Source organism: Argentina anserina, chromosome 3 (genome assembly GCF_933775445.1).
Source record: "Argentina anserina chromosome 3, drPotAnse1.1, whole genome shotgun sequence".
Taxonomy (NCBI): Eukaryota; Viridiplantae; Streptophyta; class Magnoliopsida; order Rosales; family Rosaceae; genus Argentina; species Argentina anserina.
The window spans coordinates 29,832,249-29,853,946 of record NC_065874.1 but is presented as its reverse complement, the minus strand read 5'-3'; the positions used below and the strand labels follow the sequence as shown (position 1 = coordinate 29,853,946).

The window sequence follows — 21,698 nt, the reverse complement described above, 5'->3', positions numbered from 1 at the left end:
GCGGCTTTGAAATGTGGTCAACTGAGTCGTCTGGGTAAGGAGAAAATGGAGAGGGGATGATTTACCGAACTTTGATTGTTCTGTAATTCGAGATTGACCATGTCTATTAGCATGTATGTGTTCTTAATTTAGATTATGTTCTTTGTTTGACATTTTCGATTTTGGGGCTCATGAAAATAAGCTGCAAAGATTTTAAGTGGGTTTGTGTTTGTATTGTGAAATTTGAATTGGGTATGTCTTTAAGTTCTGAGCTTTGCTTTGGAATTTGTTGATCTTCACTCTTTGATATTGATGTTATGAAAGTGTACTTGGTTTAACCCGGGTTTGGAATTGAACTTGTTTTAGGTCTAATGGTTTTTTGTATAATGACTGAGCTGAACCAAAGTTGGGTTCGTTCCTTATTTATATGAATTAGTAATGGCTTAGATTGTTCACAATTGATTTTCTAGTTTTAAGCTTTCGTGGTGGAATTATTTGATTATGAATATGTTATTTCTGACCTGATGGTGAGCCAAGTATAGTTCTTTCCTCGTGGAATGAGCAGTATATTTCTGTTTGTTTTCTTAGTATTGTGAGTGTTATAACTAATGTTTTGAGCCATTGTTCAGGGATGGACAACCAAGAATCTATTCTGACTACCAGAGCAAAGTTTATCAATCCTTCAACTTGTTTTCTGCTGAGGAACCTTGATACTAGGTTTGAGCCATTTGAATGTCATATCTTTATTACTTGCATTCATCATATATCTTGTAATTTATTGTAGTGTATAATATACTTATATATATATATATGTATGTATATATTTGTAAAGAAGAAAACAAAACCGAAAATGTGAGTAATCTGGGTGGTACTGTGTACATCTATTGCTATTTTTCTTTTGTGAATTTTTTAGAATCAACTATTCTTACTATTTTCGTGTTAGCAAGTGTGAACATATATATACTCTGTTTTCAATATTAGCTTCTTGTTATGGTACCTGAGACTCATGTAATTAGTTCAACCTCTAGATTGTTCTATCTCAAGTGATTTTGGAAATAGCTTGGTTCAAGATACTGCAGTTTAATGCATGTTAGATATACCGTTCCTAAACTCTTATAAGAAAAAATGTGAGTGCTCTGGAGCCAAAATTGTTGTATGAACATTTACCATAGACTAAGGCATAAGATTATAATATTGGCCCTGATAATTTATTGTAATAAGTTGAATTCCCAATTTGATTTTTAGTGTGCATGTTCTTCAGTTTAATGTTTATTTGTATAAAAGTCACCCTGGACAAATGTATTTACAGCAAAATATGAAAAGTTGTGGAATTTTTTTTCTGTTTTATTTTCCCCTGTCATTTTCTCAAATATAAAAAATTTGAGCCATTCAGAATTCATAATTAAATTTCTGTTTAGTCTTTTATAGTCTATACCCCAATTGAGTTTTGAAGTTCTATCCACATCAGATATGGTTAATTTTGTTCTTTACAATGAATATTGGTAAGTACATGAATCACATTCTTTCTATGTCACTAGTTTCACCATTTCCCCCAGCCACAAAACACACACACCTTGCCCTCTAATGATAGTGTGGTTGATTCTGCCACTTTATTTTAATTAGAAAGAGACCTAGTCTGCTGGCACATAGAGCATTGCGAGTCATGGGTTCAAAATGGCTATAGACATGTTGTTATACACAACTGAGGGCAAGTTGGTGTGGTCAAATGCAGCAGTCAATTTCCCTCTCAAAAATGGTATTAAATTTTCTTGGAGTCCTCGTGGCATTTATTGAGCATCCATGTGTTGTAAGTTTTAACTGATGCCTGAATAGGTATAAGTGACCCTAGTATTGGTACAACAAATTTTGAATCTCTTTGCTACCCCACTGCATTTGTGGCAGAGGTCACATTTATCTTACCTTTGTATTAACATCTTTACCGTCTAAAGATCCAGATAATAAAAATCCTTAGTTATTGTCTTTATCATAGGTTTCTTTGTTTCTATCTGTGTTGTTAAAATTTGTAGCATGTTCAAGGAAATGAGAATATTGGATCCATTCTATTGGATGGCTTTCACCTGTCTTGCTTGTATATTCTGCAGGGAATGTTGTGCGGGACTGCTTGTGAACAAAGACTTTCACGGCTCAAACACTATGAAGTATGAAGCTATTGTTGTGGGTGCTATCCTTTGTCAGATCTTTTGTATTCATTGTTTTTGCTTTCATTTGTGGTTTTATGGTTTTAGGCTTATAACAATGTAAATTATATATTATGGTGAAGTTCCTACTGTTTCATTTTGCCATTCAATAAACTGATTCTGGATTCTGCTCCAGTTCGATTAACGAAGTTTTATATTTTTACATCAGTTTGTTTATGTCTTTTGTTTATTACATAGCTCATGAAATGTATGTTTTTTGTGTCGTCTCTCATACTATTGCTGCTTCTGACTCACTGGTGTAACCAATGTGCTAAATATCCCGATATATCCTCGATATATCCCCGATATATCCCTAATATTAAGAAAACGATACGATAAGTTGCTTATCGGTCTATTATATCTGTCAACCCGAAAAATCAAGTCAAATGACGATATATCGGGTCAAACCGAGTTTGACCCGATATATCGGTGCCCTTTTTTTAAAATATTTTTTTTTTAAAACCACGTTGTTTTGAAAAAATAATTTAAAGAAAATGAAAATTTTGTTGATAACATTCAATGACGAGAGCGTTTATGATGAATGATCATCTTTGTTTAACCCGATATATCGGTGCCCTTTTTTAAAATATTTTTTTAAAACCACGTCGTTTTGAAAAAATAATTTAAAAAAAATGAAAGTTTCGTTGATAACATTCAATGACGAGAGAGTTTATGATGAATGATCACCTTTATTTTTATTAATTAATATTATTTATGTATTTTAATTGTCAAAATAATTAAATAATTTTTTATGAAGTTTATTTAGTAGATATACTTCTATAAGTTTTAATTTCTCAAGTTTATTTGGTATATTTTGATGTATATTTTTATAATTATATTAAATTTAATTAAAAATTAGCAAAAACGATAAATCCGATATAATCCGATATATCTCGATATATCCCCGTTATATCCTTATTTTACAAAACCGATACGATGCCGATAACCGTTATTTAGACCATTGGGTGTAACATAGTACCAAGCAATGAAATGAGTTATATACTTGAGACTCCACTGCTTAATATTACGATTGAGACTCCACTGCTTTATAGTTACGTATGGAAGTACATGATTTCGCAGCTCCCTCATAACCCATTAACCCAAGAGCCTCTCAATGCCTTTATAGTTCATGATTAATAGAGTATCCACTAATGTAGTATAACATTTTAACTAGGTTTAAATAAACATGTACATTATGAAGCAACTATATGGATAAAATGTCTCATGTACAATCAACACCACCTGATGCCATCGGTACATATAATTACATATGTGGTAAAAATTTCATCTCATTTCGGCCTCGTTTAACCGTCCGTAATTCGGGTCAACCGAAAATATTAATATGCTCTATGGGTGGAGCCATCACCAGGTGTCGATGACCGACCGGCTTTTACATTTACCCAACTACATAATACTCACGACTGAGTGTGTCTAGTTGAATTAAAAAAAAAACAATTCCGGAAAGATTCAGTCAAAGGGTTTCCGTTTGGTAAATCGACATATTTTTCGGTTGACTCCACTTACGGACAGACAAACAATACCCAAATCAGATGAAATTTTTACCACGTGTTTTATTATATATGTCGATCACATCAAATAGTGTCAATTTTCCATACGTTGGACTTAAATTCGTGATCAACAAAGTGTCCACTAATATTGTATAACATTTTAACTAGATTTAAATAAACATGTAGCATTATGAAGCAACTATATGGAGGAAATGTCTCATACTCAATCGACACCAGCCAATGACATCGGTACATATAACTACGCGCGTGATAAAATTTCATCCCATTTTAGGCTCGTTTGACCTTCTGTTATTCGAGTTAACCGAAAAAAATACTAATATGCTCTATGGGTGAAGCCATCACTTGGGGCCGATGACCAAATAGATTTTACATTCCCCCAACCACATAATACTCGTGACTGAGTATGAGAGGTCGAATTCGAAAAAAAACAATTCCGGAAGGATATGGTCACAGCATTTCCATTTGGTAAATCGGCATATTTTTCGGTTGACTCCAATTACGGACAGTCAAACAATCGTCAAATCGAATGAAATTTTTACCACGTGTTTTACTATATATGACAACCACATCGGGTTGTGTTGATTTTTCATCATTGAACTTAAGTTCGTGATCAACAAAGTATTCACTAATTTTGTATAACATTTTAACTATGTTTAAATAAAAAATATGTAGTATTATGAAACAACTATATGGAAGAATTTTCTTGTATCCAATGGACACCACTCAATGTTATCGGTACATATTATTATGCGCATGGTAAAAATTTCATCTCATTTCGGGCTCGTTTGACCGTCCGTTATTCGGGTCAACCGAAAAAATATTAATATGCTCTATGGGTGGAGCCATCACCGGGGGCGATGACTGAGCGGGTTTTACATTTCCCCAACCACATAATACTCGCGACTGAGTGTAAGCAGTCGAATTAAAAAAAAAGTCAAACAATCCCGGACAGTCAAACAATCGGGCTATTTTTCGGTTGACTCCACTTACGGACGGTCAAACAATCGTCAAATCAAAAGAATTTTTTACCATGTGTTTTACTATATATGACAATCACATCGGGTGGTATAGGGTTCGGAGTTTCGGGGTTAGGGTTGTGCAATTTTTTTTGAATTATTATTTTTTCTAATTTTAAAGTTAGAATTTTATATCTCATTTTTTTTCGTATAATGTGCGGCGTCACCTCGCGGAACATTTAAAGCGGAGGCCACGGTCAAATGCAGTCAATATATGGCTATTAACATGATATTATCGTTGACCGATGTATCAGACGGTTCAACGACATTCAAATCCTACAATTTTTCACCGGGGATCCTTAAAATATATATTTAACATATCAGATGGTGCCGATCGATCGTATTAGGCCGTCATAATTACGAGGGCCAAGGTGTGACCTAATGTTTACTACCTAAATAGCTTGCTTAGTAGGAATGGGGGATCTTGAAATACTTTGTAATTACGATGATCGGGGACAGCTGATGCATTCCTTCCTATTACGTGGGCGACATGAAAAAATTTGGTCCTAATTGGGACTCGTTCGGCCGTCAGACTCTTCGGTCAATGCTAAACCACCCTAAACCCCCCTAAGGGGGGCGACGTACTCGGAGGGGGATGGAGAGCCGCACCTGGCACATTTAGAACGGCCTATTGTTTCTCGTATGACGTGTAGTGTCGCCTCGCGGAACCCCTAAAGCGGAGGCCGCGGTCAAATATGGATATTAACATGATATTACCGTTAACCGATATATCAGACAGTTCAACGACATCCAAATCCTACAAAATCTCACCAGGGATTCTTAATATATATATATATATATATATTAAACATATCGGATGGTGCCGATCAACAATATCCGGCTGTCGGGATCACGAGTCCCAAGGTGTGACCTAATATTTACTAACCTAAATAGCTTGCTTAATAATAAATTTGGGGATCTTGACAAATACTTTTCAATTACGGAAAAGAGGTCAACGATCGGGCCCAGTCGATGTCTCCCTTCTATTACGTGGGCGGCGTATAAAAATTTGGTCTCAATCGGGACTCGTTCGGCCGTCGTACTATTCGGTCAATCCTAAACTACCTTAAACCCCCCTAAGAAAGGTGACGTCCTCAGAGGGGAGCGGAGGGGCGTGCCCAGCACATTTAGAACGACCTATTTTTTCCAGTACAACGTGTGGCGTCGCCTCACGGAACCCCTTAAGCGGAGGCCGCGGTCAAATAAGGTCAAATATGAATATTAACATGATATTACCGTTGACTGATGCATCAGACGGTCCAACGACATCCAAATCCTACGAAATTTCACCAGATATCCTTAATAGATATACTGAACGTATCGGCTGGTGCCGATCGACCCTATCCAGCCGTCGAGATCATGAGTCTCAAGGTGTGACCTAATATTTACTAACCTAAATAGCTTGCTTAATGAGAAATTGGGGGATCTTGAAATACTTTTCGATTACGGAAGAGAGGTTAATGATCGGTGCCAGCCGATGCTTCCCTTCCTATTACGTGGGCGACGTGTAAACATTTGGTCCCAGTCAGGACTTGTTCGGCCATTGGACTATTTAGTAAACGCTAAACCACCCTAAACCCTCCTAAAGGGGACGATGTGCCTGGGAGGGACCGGATGGCCGCAGACGACACACTTGAAACGGCATATTGTTTTCCATACAACATGTAGTGTCGCCTCACGGAACCCCTAAAGTGGAAGTTGCGGTCAAATGTGGTCAAATATGGATATTAACATGATATTACCGTTAACCGATGCATCAGACGGTCCAACAACATCTAAATCAGATGAAATTTTTTACAGGGTCTGTAAATATATATACCAATCACATTGGCTGGTATCAATCGACTGTATTCTAAAACTCAAATTTATATATGACATTTTTGAGAATGTTTTCCAAATTGTTTTATTGATTTAAAGATATGAATTAGGCCTATTTGGCTTTGAGAAACCCCAAGCCCAGCTCTTTCCTCTTTTAAAATTCAAGACCCGAGCCCATTCGATTAACTCAACTTCTCTTCTCTCATCTCTTAAGCTTGCCAGCCCACTCACTCTTTTTCTCTCAATTTTTTGACAACACAACAGCTCCCATTTTTTCACTTTGCCCAAAAAATTTCAAAAAAAATTACCACACACTCATAGTGACGCGCTCTATCGACTAAATCTAAATTTTCAAGATAATTATATATGGGTAACACAGATGCCCTTAGGAAAAAATGAGAAATAAAGAGCTAATCGTGTGGATCGAGACCCAAACATTAACGAAAAGTGATGAATTTTCTACCACATACATTGTAAACAATGGTGACAATATCAGACAGTCGATTTTTGAAAATATTATTTCGGTAGTATAATTAGTTTGTAAACATATACTTTTTCACAAAACAAACTAGAAATGTTATGCAACATTAGAGGGCACATTGTGATTCACGTGATCAATATTCTCAAAATTAAACTCCGACCGTTGGATGTGATCGTCACACTAAAGTACAGGTACAAGTACGGGTACGGTATGAAATTTACCAATTTCCATATTCGTTTGGGTCTCGATCTATGTGGTCAACCCTGATTCACATAATACATCTCTAACTAGAGTCGCGTGGGCGTTTAAAACTTTTTCAATTTTTTTAAATGGGTCAATAGCGTAGTTCAATTAGGGATGACAATATTATCCATTGAGTAGGGTATTACGGGTATTCGACCCTAATAAGGCTGTGTAATGGGTAAAAACGGGGAACGGGTATGCAGATCCCCTATATTCGAAATATGGAATCGGGTAACGGGTGTGGATGATATTTTGATCCCCATTCTCATTCATATCCCCACCCAATAAGAATAAAATATATATTATATATGTTTTAATATTAATTAATTAATTTATATTTATGTAAATAAATACTTTTTTATAGTTAATTTTATTTTGAACTAGACTTATATTGGTTTTAGTTGGATTAATGTAAAAAAAAACTAATTTCATCATAATATTTAGTTTTCATTTTAGATTTTACGTTTGTTATACACTCATATAAATTTTTATATAATATAACAAAATTTTATTAACGGGTATTGAAGCGGGTATGAGAAACGGATCCCTAGCGGGTATAGGGACGTGGAATACCTATTACTTTCTAACAGAGATTGGGGCGGGTATGTTGACGTAATTGAAATTGGGTATGTGTATGGTATTTTGATCCCCTTACGGCCTTATCCTACCATGCACATTGTCATCCCTAATTTCAATTGAAGGTCATAAATAAAAAAGGCTAAATAGCATGCTTTCGTCTTATTCAAGACGAATTAAGTGACAATGATATTAATATTAAATTTGAAATTTAAGTAAAATAATTAGATGAGTAAAATTGAATTAAGATTGCGACTAATTTAGAAAAAAAATGTTACTTTAAATTGTTAAATCAAAATGTATCTTAGCATTATAGTACAAGTAATAATTTCATAATTTCATTCTATTTAAGTGGCTCGAGGGAATGAGGGATAATCAAGAGAAATTTGTGTTGAATGAAAGTGAAAATATAAGAATAAAATCGAAAAGATAACATCAAAAATACATGGATTTAACAAAATAACACTTCAGCCAATAAAGAGACATGACGCGGATTGACTATCTAAGCCGTTAGATAGGGATAGATCTAACGATCTGAATCGCGCCCCACAACACTTCTAATTTGGAATTTCTCTCTCAAATATGGCGGTCTTTGATTCCGCCGAAAATTTGGGTAAATTTCAAACGAAATTTGCAGAAGTTTCGTTTCCTCCATTTAATCCCACTCTTCTTCTTTTCTTTTTAAAGGAATCTCACTCTTCAGATCTGGGTTCTTCCATCGGCGCCTCCCTCTCCCACCCCCGCATCAAGGCGCGTCATTCTGGTCAAAGCGGCTTCATCGTCGCGCACAAGACCCACCTTGTCCACCAATTCGGATTTTCAATTCGCAGATGTTGTTGCTGCTGCTGCTTTGCCATGTGTCCCCAGATTCGAAGAGCTCGACACCACCAACACGCTTCTCTTCCAAAGAATCATCTTCTTGGGCTCTCAGGTGTCTCCCTCCCTTGGGGTTTTGTTTGATTAGAGAATCATCTTCTTGGGTTTTTGTTTGATTAGGTTATAATTACGAGTTGTTCTTCAATCCTTTTAATTTCACAACTCTCGATCTAATTGTCCCAACGAGTCGATGATGATTTGAAATCTCGCTCACTTTGGTTGTTGTACTCTTTGTAGGGACTAGTGATGGATCCGATGGATGAATCCCTTAGGAAGCAAGATTGAAGAGGTTCTTTGATCATGTGAATTGACTTTATCAGTCATTTACATTATTGACCTTTTGAATTGTTTTTATAGTGCTCGATTCAGCAGTTGAGGGTCTTTTGATGTCTTCATTTCGCAGGGTCTCTTCTTGGGATCAATTGGAGCTGCACATAACAGAGATGGACTTAAGAAGTTGAACATCACTCACATTTTGACCGTTGGTAGTTCATTGGCTTCTGCTTATCGAGATGAATTCGTGTATGAGGTCTTGAATGGTAATCACTGCTTGTCATCTTTCAATTTTATATTGCTCTACTCTTTTTCTAGGTTGCTGAACTCCAGTTTGCATGATCTGTTCTTTTGTTTTGTATCGTTGTGATAATTGTTCAACTTTGTTGTCATTTATGGAGTTGCTAAGTACTGATCCACATGCATTCACTTAATCAAAATGTACTGCATATCATAATACTTGAGGCAATAGAAGATTGCTGAACTGATTTGAATTTTTTTCTTTTTGTTGGCGCTCTTTGAAAATTGAGGTAGTTGTGGACAAAGAATCGACAGACCTGAAACAACAATTTGATGGACATTTCACTTATATTAAAGAAGCTAAAAGATCTGGTGGTGTGTTAATAATGTCACTTTAATTCTTTAAACAAAAGACATCAGAATGTATACTAGTCTAGGTTATCAGTACAGTGTGGACATGATTATAACGACGAGAATGCAGGTTATCAACACCTTTGCGAACATTATGAACAACGGAGGAGGCGACTGGTACCTTCCAACATTCATTTCGGTACGTGGCTTGCTTATACATCCACCTTCCACCTTCCATATTTGTTGTAAATATATGCTTCGGATAATATATTTACAACAGTTCAAATGGCATTATCAGGAAGCTGCAACTAAAGGGAAAGATATGAAAACATCATATGACAAGTGGATTGACCATGTATCTACTGTTAGCCGCATGTACAGGTTCATTGGAAAATTTGAAGATTGCATTAGGATAAGAGGAAGTTTAAATTATGCAATGCTTAACAGAAGATTGTGCTATTGATGATCAATCTACGAAATTATTAGGTAAATATAACTTAAATTTAAATTTATTGTGATATTGTTTGATACAACCCTACTATGGTGCCCCAGATTTTTGTTCCAATCAATGAGCCTAAAGAGAATGGGGATCTTGGCCACTGGTACTTGCTTATTATTCATGTCAAGCAACGATATATGGAATTACTTGATAGTGCCTCGTCAGACAGTACGTTGCTTCCAAGACGCCGTGCCGCAAAAGCCGTGGTAAAAATTTCAAATATATAGATACATAACTGTAAATAATAAGCGTTACTAATAACTTAAACATATGTGATCTGCATAATTCTCCACTACTTATAATTTGTTGATGTGTTGAAGGTGGATCTTCTGGACAACATACTACTAAATGACATTGTAAACTTCATGGTGCCTCTGTCGATGATGTCTGAATTTCCTTGGACATATGATCCAAAGGCACTGCTTCAGCCGAATGGTGCAGACTATGGTGTGTTTACCATAAACAATATGGAGGATCCACAAGGACCATGGGGTGAACAGGTAATAGGTGAAGTCTAATTGATAGAATTTATACAATGTTCAATTTTCAAAGAGAAATATTGTTGTACATTTTTGAATATAAAACAATGAATGTGCATGGCAGTATGATTCAGACAAGGAGCGAGCAAAGTTGATCATTAAACTGCTAATGCATCCGAAAAATGAGGTTGTTGATCTGCATGACAAGGTGGAAAGGTCACTTCTCCGATGGAAAGGAAGAAGGGACAGTACGGTCAAAATGGCTGAAGAGAAAAAACAACAGCAAAAAAAACAAAATCTAAACCACGGGGGAACAGAACCAGGTAAAGGCGCAACATTGAAAGAGCCAATTAATATCCAGGATACATCACTTGTTAAAATTTCATCGGACGATACAAGTTGCCTCCACACCAAAAAGAGGGGGAGGAAGAAATGATCTCGTTAGTTCAATTGAAAGGTTTATGGGGAGGAGTTATACAGTTTGATGGATTACTTTTTGTTACCAGGTGAATCCAGATCAAAAAAGATGGTGCAAGTATGCGGTGCCCCCCCTTCCCCAAACAATGATAGTGTTAAATATCCTTACTTTGCGGGGATTATTATTCGATTTTGGAGATAATTTTGTTTGGGTAATCACTCTAGGCCCCCTACTGGCTATGTTCGGTAGTCAAGTTGTTGCAATGCAAAAACATTATGGTAGAGGTTTTTACAATGCAACAGGTTTGTATGCAAACTATATGCTTACTGCAAACAAGTTGTTATTTTAATATCAACCAATATTAGGCTTAATTACTATTATACCTACATTGACTTGATTCGTTACATGATAGACTACCACTGTGGGTGGAAGGGGAGCAATCCTGATATCATTAGGAAACAAATTAAGTGTTCGTCCTCAGATAAAAATTTAAAGAAGTGAAGTTTACATCCTGATTTAAAATGGAAAGAAATGAAGCAACAATTGTAACTCATCAGCTAAGTACTCCAGATTGTCAACCAATATCATAAGTATTGGGAATTAAATGTCACACAAATAATACAGGAACCTTCAACAAAATATTCACCACCTATCACCCCCTGAGTGTCAACATATTTCAACAACATAGTTTTACAATAATAAGATTAAATAAGTTGGATCAAGATATGAGAACTTAACATGGAACATTAATCAGTACATGTCAATTTCTATGACTTTGAATGGGGGCATTCCTTCGTTACCACCAGGACCCTGCAACCATTCATCTGTCAAAATCAAAACTGTCAAAACACATAGCCTACTGAAGTAGATTAGTGTACAAACTTCGTGTTGTTTTATAATAGCAAATAACAATGACGTCAAGGAAGTGGGTTATACGAGCTCGGCTAAAAATACAGAATTGGGAAAAACTTACAACAAATTCAATTATCATGACCCTGTTGGAGAGATATAAGCCATGCCAGCAACTAATCAGTTCTACAAATTTTTCACACCAACTTTCTGATATAAATGATTGAATTACCTTTTCTGTGAGTGGTACGTGCTCGTATCACGGCAGGATGTTAGGAAACGATCGGTAGAACCTCCAATAATCTCCCCCTACATCTCCGATTTCACAGCTGCTGGATCTCGAGGGTGAATTGTTGTTAACCACACCGGTTATAAAGTCAAAAGACATGGCTTCCTCTTTGTTATGAATTAGGGAATATGTATCACTGTTCAACCTGTCAGCTTCTTCAACCAACTCATCAGCCTCAGTATCAGAGCAATCTGATGAACAACTACCATCAGCCACGCTACTACAGCGCTGAGGACTATTATTCCCTGTAGCACCAACACTGATATCTGGTTCGGCAGTTGACAAATTCACATGGGAACCAACTCCAAGACAAGTGCGACAGTCATGCCCAACCACTCCACATTTTGAACAGGTCCTTCTTTTCTTCACGTTCCCCTGCCCTTTAGTTGGTTTAGACTTTTTCCCCTTACTGCGGCAGGTCACGGGGTCTCTTATTACATTAGGATGAAGGTCGGTTGATCTGGTTGCTTCATCAACATAGACAAGAGAATCTGTCTCTCTCGGTTGAGGTAGGTTGCGCGCGTCTATGGTTAGGTCATTCAGGGCTTCCTTAATAGTGTCATAGCCTTCATCACTGTGTGACGCAATGTGGCATATCTTGGCACATGCAGACATTAGTTCACCGTACCTGGCCTGCTGCATAACCTTCCTATAAACATTGTGGTCATTTTCCACACAATCAACGCCTTCTTTTGTCCACCTCTTCTTAACTAAGGAATGGGGAAATGTAGTCACATTCTCAGATTTCATCGCCAGGAACATGTGGCAGTATGGAATGCCATCAGACTCAAACAATTTGCACGAACATGATAAAATTGGGTTCTCTCGGCCACCCTGGAACCTGACCTCCCATGTCCTCTCCACTTTACCATATTGTGAGATGCAGATAACTGTGATACCTAAATCCGGAACCTTGCCGGTTAGTATGAACTTCGGCTCAAAATAAATCTGATCTCTTAGCAGTAGGAATACATCTTGAGTAAACAAACTTCCAATCTCTTGTTCCATACCACGGAGGTGGGATTTAAAAACAGGAGAAAACTGGTGGGACAAGTAATCGTCATAGAGACCGCGATTTCTTATTCATGCAATAGTTTTATCAAGCCGGGGAAGCAACTCATACAGCCTTATACAACTGCCCAGACCAATCTTCAGATTTCTGTGCATCCCCTCACACTTCTGTGTACTACAAATCCCCCCAAAAAAAGAGGTTCGAAAAAAAGCTTCTGCCCACATCTCTCTTTTACCATACATTCTAATTACCCAACTATTGTCTTCTAACTTGTTCATCGCCACAAAATACTCCCATGAAGCCTCCCACTCTGGAATACTAAGCCCTGCAAATATAAGGTGGAAGAAGTCTTTTTGCATATCTTCTTCCTTCAAGTGAGATTTAACATTCCTCCCGACATGCCATGCGCATAGACGGTGTGTGGCCTCCGGCATGACAGTTAGAACAGCGTTTCTCATTGTTTCGTCGCTGTCGGTCACAACAGATACTGGCTTCTTATCATTCATAGACTTTTAAAAAAGAGGTCAGTACCCAGTTGTATGTCTCCTCAGTTTCATCAGCCAAAAGTGCACACCCGAAAATAATAGTACCTCTATGATTGTTGGTTCCCACAAAAACGGCCAGAGGCTTATCATAAATATTTGTTTTGTAAGTACTGTCAAATATCAAAATGTCCCCACAAGAACAATAATCCTCATAGGATTGTCCATCTCGCCAGAACATGTTTGCTAGCCTTCCACTTTCATCTACGCTGAAATTGCAAAAGAAATTGGGGTCCCTAATGGCTTTAGAGTTCATCCAACTAATTGAGGCTTGAGCATCACCGTCCATCATCAGCTTTGTGTGCTCCTGTTGAACCCTGTTGTACAGGTCTCTTTCTGTAAACCCAACAAATTCCTGACCCTCGGCTTGATGGACAAGAAACTCATAAGCACGGGCAGTCCCAACAGATACTTGTCGTATGGACATGACCTGAGCAATGTCGTGCTCCTTAACAACACGATTGGACCTAACAAAATGCTTCTGGTTCCACCTTGTCAGTGGATGGCTGTGTTCAGTTACAAATTCGGAAACATAGAATGAAGTCCCCAATCTCTCCTTTTTAAAGGTTATCTGGGCAAGACAGTGGCACCTTGAAAGGCGTCGGGTCTTTGTTGGCCGATTTCTTCGCGGGTTCCCGGAACATAAGACCCTATCATTTTCATCCAGGTTGGAAAGCCGCGGCCGTTTTTCATTATTCCTCATCCTCTTATCAACGTAAGGGTCTTCCTCCGACTCACTTTCAACATCAGGATCACTACCAAAATCATCACTGCTAACATTGCGCTCCCCTTGTCTGGAACAAACCATTAGTCTTTGGATAACTGCTGACTTATTACGGTTCTACTCCAACCTGTGCTTCCTCATACTAAACCCCTTTGCCAATGAATAGTGGGCATAGAACGACTCGATTTCCTCTTGACTGGCAAACTTAACGTTCTTCATGTCATATAGAGTCAGGTCTTCGTAAGGTTTACCGTTGAACATCAGGCATTCATAATCATAACCCAATTCCCTATCGTCGCCCTCTTGCATAAAAGGCAGTGAATCTCCATTCACATTGTCATCAACTGAAAATGTTGTGTTTGCATTATCGATAGATGGGATGTTGTTCAGCTAAAATGAACTCAGCTCAGTGGACTCCATAACTATAATCCAATGCTCTGCATACACAACAGAACAAATGACCATTATAAAATCTAAATTTATGCTTCCCCTCACCGCCTAGTTCTTCCACAACAATAAAACTTCCTCACACAGCTAGACTGGGTGACACCATATCATCAATATCTTAGACAACCAACTAACACTGCTTTGAGATATCAAAATCTCCAAAATAATGCAGAGAAAACTAACCATGTTCATATTTAAGCCTCACATTAAGACTACGATTAACCTTAAACAGGTGAGGTCACTAAATAAACCTAAAATGCGAAAAATTCCAATCGGCACAGTAAGATCCTAACAAAACAACCGTATCTCTATATAATACATACACTTGCTGCAACCCATAAATTAAAATTTACATCATACCTTACGTTTCAGAGATTGCCTTCCATGATTATAACTATCCGCTGCAAGGTTGCGTTCAGTGGCGGAAAATGGTGGACACCAAATTCCTACCGCACCATTATCCAATCTCCTACAACTATATAAATCTCTTCTCTAAACCTTATTCATTCTACTTTCAACTGAAGACGATTTGTCTGATCATGTATGATAAATATCCCTATCCCGTCTCTCATCCTTACCCTTTTCTTTATTAGATCTACCCTTTATTTGACTGATTTTACCACCACCGACACTAACTCCGTTCAATTCCATCCATAATTACTTGATATTACAGAGAAATTTTTTTTTCCACGCGGCTGATTCGACGGCTAAGATGGCCAGTGTATAAGCACGGGCCGTGCACTGAATAATTCTCGGGGGTTTAGTCGTGTTTAGACTTTGGGGTTTTCTCTTTACGGTCGTTCACTGGCGCAGTGTATTTACTTTTTTAATTTTGTTTTCTATTTTTTACCTTCTATTTACAAAATGGTCAAATTTACGGTTCCACACAACCAAGAACGAGAAATCAACTTGCTAATAATTTTGTTTTTTTTTTCGAGTTCTTAGACATTTTCTATGTGGGGTCTGAAGGTAAATCTAACGGAGGAAAACCCTCTAATGTCTCACGGTGGTACATCATTGCATATCGAAGCGGAGAGGCCAGTCCAGAAACCGGACATCAGGATATTCTCACGGTCGAAGGTAATTCCTCAGGTATGTGACTAATCCTTGACGAGACCCATGTGAAATAGTTCTAAACCGGTAGTCTAGAAACCAGGTACCCTAGCCACAGTAATGTCAATTATGTCAACAATGCCTTGAATCAGAGCCATTGTACCCCAGTTAGAAATAAAGAGGTATAAATACATGAGAATGCTTTGGATAAGTTGGCATGCAGTACTTTTAACCCTGATATCTAAGTTTTGAACTCGCAAAAGCCTGGTTCTAAAGCAAGTAGTAACAAATAATTTACCACCAGTAGTTAAATAGCATATTGAAGTAAATGAATGTATTTTTCATTGAGATGCCGAAACTAAGAACCAGCCGGAACTAGTTACCGACAAGAAAAATGGTCTAAACTTTTACTCTAAACTAATGCAAAATACTCTAAAAAGGAAAAATATATTTTCTTTATTGACTAGAAAGGGAGAAAAGATTGCAAGAATTATTGCAGTCCAAGTAGATAAACTTCCGAAAAAAGAAAAGAAAAAATTCTTTAGTCTAAAAGAGAAAGAGAAAGAGGTTGAAAATATTATCACAGTCAGTTAAAGTTAGTGTAAGAAATAGAAAGAACAATCCCAAAAAAGATTCGTACTTACTCAAGTATATAAACTTTATATTCGAAAAACGAGTTCAGGGAAAGTTCACCAACCCTGTGAGTAAATCCGCTATATCAGGAACCACTCTGATATCAGCTTCGGTTGTCAACAAGATTTTAGCTTCATCTTTACTGCATTTCCTGCTGCCATTGAGGCTGTGATTTCATTACCATTTCATCCCTTGTGGAACCCATTTAGTAGTAGCTAGCTCCAATCAATGAGCTTACAGCATTTGTACCTTATATATAGTTGACAAGATCTACGGTAAGTACACAGGCAACACCATTGTAACAATTTCGAATTCTAAAAGCAAAATAAGTATAGGATTGTGTCGGAACATGCTTTAGGATTCAAAGTTGCAGTAACCACTTCTAAATGTTCATGTAAATGTATATGCTCATATATCTGTTTTGTCTTTGATTAATTCCAACTATAGATTACTTCTCAAGCAAATGGCATCCCTAGAGTGACTAGTGAACGTACTTACAGACTTACTTGTTGCTAGTGAAGCTGAAGCTGCTTAACAAGCAACTTTCTACTTCTTATATGGAGGACCAGACCTCCATCGTTGAAGCTATCTGATTCACGCCAAAGTGCAATGTTTATAGTGGGTGTAAATCTATCAGTTATCTTAGCCAATCTGATGAAGTCCCAGGATCCTGTTGTTTGAAGTTGTAATGCTATGCTTGACAGATACTAGTTCATTAATGTCTGCAATTCATTCACACAATTTCTAGATATGATCAATCTTTAAGCAAGCATGCGTAATATTTATTAATCCTTTCTAATGACAGACAAACTTCTTATGAAGCACTGGATCACTAGAAAGTTTCTCTTTCCTGGTCTGTAAGCTTGGCCATTAAGACTTGGAGAGAGAGAGAGAGAGAGAGAGAGAGAGAGAGAGCAACTTATCGCCAACAATAAGAAAACTGATACTAAAGGTGTAACCGTGTAAGTAGACTGCCTGATCCGGACAACAGTATTTATTTAGCATACCATGATGATGAGAAAATGGAGAGTACATAAGGAAGTGAATCAAGTGATCCCAGGTGCACAATACGGACCTCATTCTTTAGAGTCAAGTTATAAAGTATACCAATAACGCTTAAAGGTTTCTTTCCAATTTAATAAAATGCAGCAAAAGTGAGAAGGGTAGTTTGCAGCAAAGTCGAGTCTTACCTTTCTATCTTTGATGTTATGGGTATGAGAACTAGAAGAGCACTTAAAAATAGAAGAGTTCCGTACTTGGCCATTCTTGAACCTTCAATAGCCATGAGGGTCAGTATTTAAATTGACAATTAAGGAAGAGAGATTGGTGTTACGATATTACCAACAAGCACTGGGGATTAAAGCTGATGTCGACACTAGTAAGATAAGAGATTGAGTATTAGCAATAAGTATCGACTCTAATACTAATTTTTTGTGAGTGAGTTGCAACAAACTGGATAACAAAGAGATATAAAGCAACAGTCTTAAGTTTTCTTTGGGAGCCATAAAAGTCTGACTGCAGGAATGACAGCTCCAATAAGAATCTACAATTAGGTGCTCTAATAATCTTTCCACAAGAAGAGAAACTTGAAGTTTTGAATACAGAGATTTCACTTTACTCCAAGTACAGATAAGTTGAAACACAAGGTTGGTTCCGGTTATTCTGGAATGCAGAAGGCAAATCCTAAGGACAATGAACCAGTCATGACTACCTTAAACCGATTACAATGTATGCATAGAGCAGATCAACCCTAGCCATCACCATAGAGCTTCACACATGGCATTGATAAACATACAGTTAATTCTACATAATTTCTTTTTTAGATCACAATTGAAGCACATTTTAATTCTGCCAAAACAAAAGGCAAAGAATTCATGCTTCTTTAATCTCTTTCTGGGTTGTAATCAATCGCTGAAGGCAAGAAGAACACAACAAAAGCAAAAACTGACGGAAGAAGAGAAGGAACCCTCATTTGAATGGAGAAACACAATGTGACAATGGTGAATGCGGCCCCTGTTGGAGTGATAATCTACAGAAGGACCTTCCCACTGATTAATCCCCTGGCCATTTAAAAAGATTAGATCTCTGATCGAGACAGATTTCGTGTACGCACACAACCATTGAGTAGATCAACTTCTACAGAAGCTGAGAGAACACAGCAAGTCAGTGGCTTGCGTATGAAGGGCGCCATAGTGATGGCGGGTAATATTTGTTTGAGGGGAAGCTGATTGTTTAGTGAAGAGGGAATCGAAAGTGGGTGCACGGAAGGTGTCTGCCACAGTTTGGCTTTGCAAATAGCATCTTTAGTGATGCAAATGTAGTGCACATATTTAGGAATAGGTTCTTGTTGCTTTTTTTGGGTACTTTGGTTAACATAAGTCCTTTCCCCTTGTAACCCAGCAGGATCTGAGACTTCTGACTTCGAACTGAAATCCAACTTTTGCGGCCATTTTCAATGACAGAGTTAACTTGAGAATGTAATCATAAATCATCCATGGAGCTTGAAATTGAAATTTAGCTCTAAGATACAAGAGCATTTTGAAAAACGACAGAATAGCCTGGTCTGGAAAGCACTACCATGTAAGAATACAGACATGTTCTTGCCTGCTAGAAGACCCCCAACAGCAGACGGCACAGAGGAAAACTGACCAACATAAACATATAGCTTCGAAACTTTGAACAGCTCTGCACAGCGCAGCCACTGTGTCCCGTAATATTTTAACTAAAGAATAAATTGATAAAAAAAAAAAAAGAGTTTTGAAAGTCACACACAAACAAACAGACACTACTAAAGGGATCGGATGTTAACTTCAGTTATATCTAAGCCAACCAGCACAGGTGACTAGCGTTTGTCAGAGATCTTCTCTAAATTATGATTCTCAGTTTTAAGACTAATCATTAATGTTAAGGGAGGAGTCTCACATTGTCTGATAAGTTGTAACTGAATGAACTTTACTACAATGGACTTCACACGCTGTTCCAAGTCAAAGTGCAATCATACATATACTACATTGAGTCCAGTTGACAATTCTGGTCTAGACACCAGTGTTTAAAATCCTAACGTCTTCAAGCAGTGTAACACCAACCTCGTGGACAATCACTACATTTAGCCATAAAAAGAAAAGAAAAACACAGTTAACTTACTCTGAAAATAGTCCATTGAAATAACAAGTATACATGCAAATCTTAGGAACTGGTACCGAAGAGTTATCTTACATTTTTAATAGGATTCACCTACGTGGCTGGGCAGAAATGATATACTCATGTATGAAGATAATTGGCTGCCATCATCAGCTCCAGGGTCAGTTCTGGTTCAATGTGAAACTCAGTCTGCTTACCACTGTTCGAAGAACAATATTACAGTAATAAGTATGTAAAAGGATAGTGAGCAAAAAAGTGAAGTAACATTCTCACCAAATTATTAATTCCAACTAACCATAGTCAGTTTAAGCTTCAACCAATATCCAGATAAAAATCCTACAATTCAACTCTATTTATCATGCAAATATGTGGTTCACCTAACCAATATTCGCATATCCCCTCTATCTTACTTCTCTGTTGCCAGCTTTTCTGTTGCCAAAGTCGTATCAGTAATTATATGCACATTTGATGTCTAAATTAACCTCAATAAGTAACCAAAACTGAGACACATTATTTCTAATTCTAATTAATATGAGAGAAAAAAAAACCACAGAACGTACGAGAATTTCTTAATTCCTCACATCTTCTCACATCCTTTTATAGTGTTGGGTGGAGTAAATGTTGAACCTTTCCTTGCTGAAATGGGTGAATTAATTTTCTTATTTTCCAAATAGAAAAAAGTAGCCAACTTTAGAAAGTTTACAAGAGTGATCTCCAAATTTTTCGCCAATCATTAAGATAATGCTAAGCCTGGGTAGCTAAGGCACAGCTTTCATTTAAACTTTAAGCCTATAGTTACAGTATTAGCTTAACATTAATCATATTTATAGTTCAATTCCGAGGCCTATAAGTTTTCAATACACAAAAAGAATACAGCTCAGTACAGAGATGGAGGTACATTATAAAAACAGATAAACCACCAATCTAGAGAAACCTTCTTAGTTAAACTACGACAATACCGAGATCATCTAAATTCTGTTATCTTCTGACATCCTCTGCATAAAGACTGAACCTTTCCTAGCTGAAAGGGGTGGAATTTCTTTTATACTTCTTTTCCTAAAAAGGAGCCAACTTTGGAAGTTCACAACTCGCCCTTATCTCGTGGCCTAACAATTGTCATTAAGATAATGTCACAACTTAGATATACTAAGCCTGAGTAAACTGCTAAACATCAACCCTATAATCACCTTATTAACTTAACATTAACCCAAACAAAAAGTCCTAATAAATTTCCAATACTCCAAAAATTACAAAAACTCAGGCAATAACATGAATGAGGTAAAATCCAATAGCAAAAGAGAGAAACAGATAATCAAAACCTGGCGAATTGAAGATTCCAATAGAAATACTTGCAGATCTTCTCAAGAATTGTGGTGCTTATGTCAGGGAACTTCACCACGCCGAGTTCCGTTTCGGCAAAACCACCTGCCCAATATATCAAAAATTCAAAACCCGAATCCTTTAGTTGGCAACTAATTAAGGAAAGGAAGAAAGAAAGAAACGGACCTGGAGAAGTGAGCATGTTGCGGATGGTCTGGGAGACCATGGCGGCGTCTCTGTGGACGACAAATTCGAAGCCCTCGGCGCTGATCAGCTTCACGGTGTCTTCCTTCTTCATCTTCAACGACGAGATTTGAGATCGATTTTAGGGAGAAGGAGAGAAAGGGAAAATCGAAACTCACTCGGTTCTGATTTCACTCAGTTTGTGTCTTTTATTCTATCCATCGTCACCTGCCTTTTGGGCCAAACTTTTCTATTCTTTTCGAGGAAAATTGATGTCCTAAATTTTTAAACAACGAACAGAAATTCATAGAAAAACATGTAAATGTTTATTTGTCTAAAGTTCGACTCACAATAGATTAATAAAAACTTAATGCGATTGCGTTTATCCAAGTTCGAAGCTTAAACATTGATCTTATTCGAAAATTCATAGCTTAAAGCCTTAAGCGTACTTTATAAACAAAACAACATTGTTTTTTTTTTCATTTTTAGCGCCATGCCTTAAAATTATCTTTTTTTTTCTGACAACGGG

The 21,698-nt window shown here is 37.2% G+C and overlaps 2 protein-coding genes across 2 annotated transcripts; one reads left to right on the top strand and one right to left on the bottom strand.

Moving 5' to 3' along the window:
* The first annotated feature begins 9,715 nt into the window (after positions 1–9,715).
* Positions 9,716–11,219, top strand: LOC126788820 (uncharacterized). Its single transcript, XM_050514833.1, has 5 exons — positions 9,716–9,779; positions 9,879–9,994; positions 10,135–10,285; positions 10,400–10,579; positions 10,683–11,219. The coding sequence occupies exons 1-5, from the start codon at positions 9,735–9,737 to the stop codon at positions 10,992–10,994; spliced, it is 804 nt and encodes a 267-aa protein (XP_050370790.1). The 5' UTR covers positions 9,716–9,734; the 3' UTR covers positions 10,995–11,219.
* An 8,070-nt stretch (positions 11,220–19,289) lies between these two features.
* Positions 19,290–21,410, bottom strand: LOC126787757 (uncharacterized). The gene is made up of 4 exons (XM_050513659.1): positions 21,173–21,410; positions 20,986–21,091; positions 19,742–19,865; positions 19,290–19,625 (listed from the first exon to the last, which is right to left on the bottom strand). Exons 1-3 carry the CDS (start codon positions 21,282–21,284, stop codon positions 19,787–19,789), a joined length of 297 nt encoding a protein of 98 aa, XP_050369616.1. The 5' UTR covers positions 21,285–21,410; the 3' UTR covers positions 19,290–19,625; positions 19,742–19,786.
* Positions 21,411–21,698: the final 288 nt, after the last annotated feature.

What these genes read in the sequence shown, in the direction of transcription:
- LOC126788820 (XM_050514833.1), top strand. Translation starts at nt 9,735, where the DNA reads ATGAACAACGGAGGAGGCGACTGGTACCTTCCAACATTCATTTCG. An exon ending in ACCTTCCAACATTCATTTCG is followed by an intron (nt 9,780 to 9,878) that starts GTACGTGGCTTG and finishes TGGCATTATCAG; the next exon opens with GAAGCTGCAACTAAAGGGAA. An exon ending in GCCGTGCCGCAAAAGCCGTG is followed by an intron (nt 10,286 to 10,399) that starts GTAAAAATTTCA and finishes GATGTGTTGAAG; the next exon opens with GTGGATCTTCTGGACAACAT.
- LOC126787757 (XM_050513659.1), bottom strand. Translation starts at nt 21,284, where the DNA reads ATGAAGAAGGAAGACACCGTGAAGCTGATCAGCGCCGAGGGCTTCGAA. An exon ending in CAACATGCTCACTTCTCCAG is followed by an intron (nt 21,092 to 21,172) that starts GTCCGTTTCTTT and finishes TATATTGGGCAG; the next exon opens with GTGGTTTTGCCGAAACGGAA. An exon ending in TGGAATCTTCAATTCGCCAG is followed by an intron (nt 19,866 to 20,985) that starts GTTTTGATTATC and finishes TTCTTCGAACAG; the next exon opens with TGGTAAGCAGACTGAGTTTC.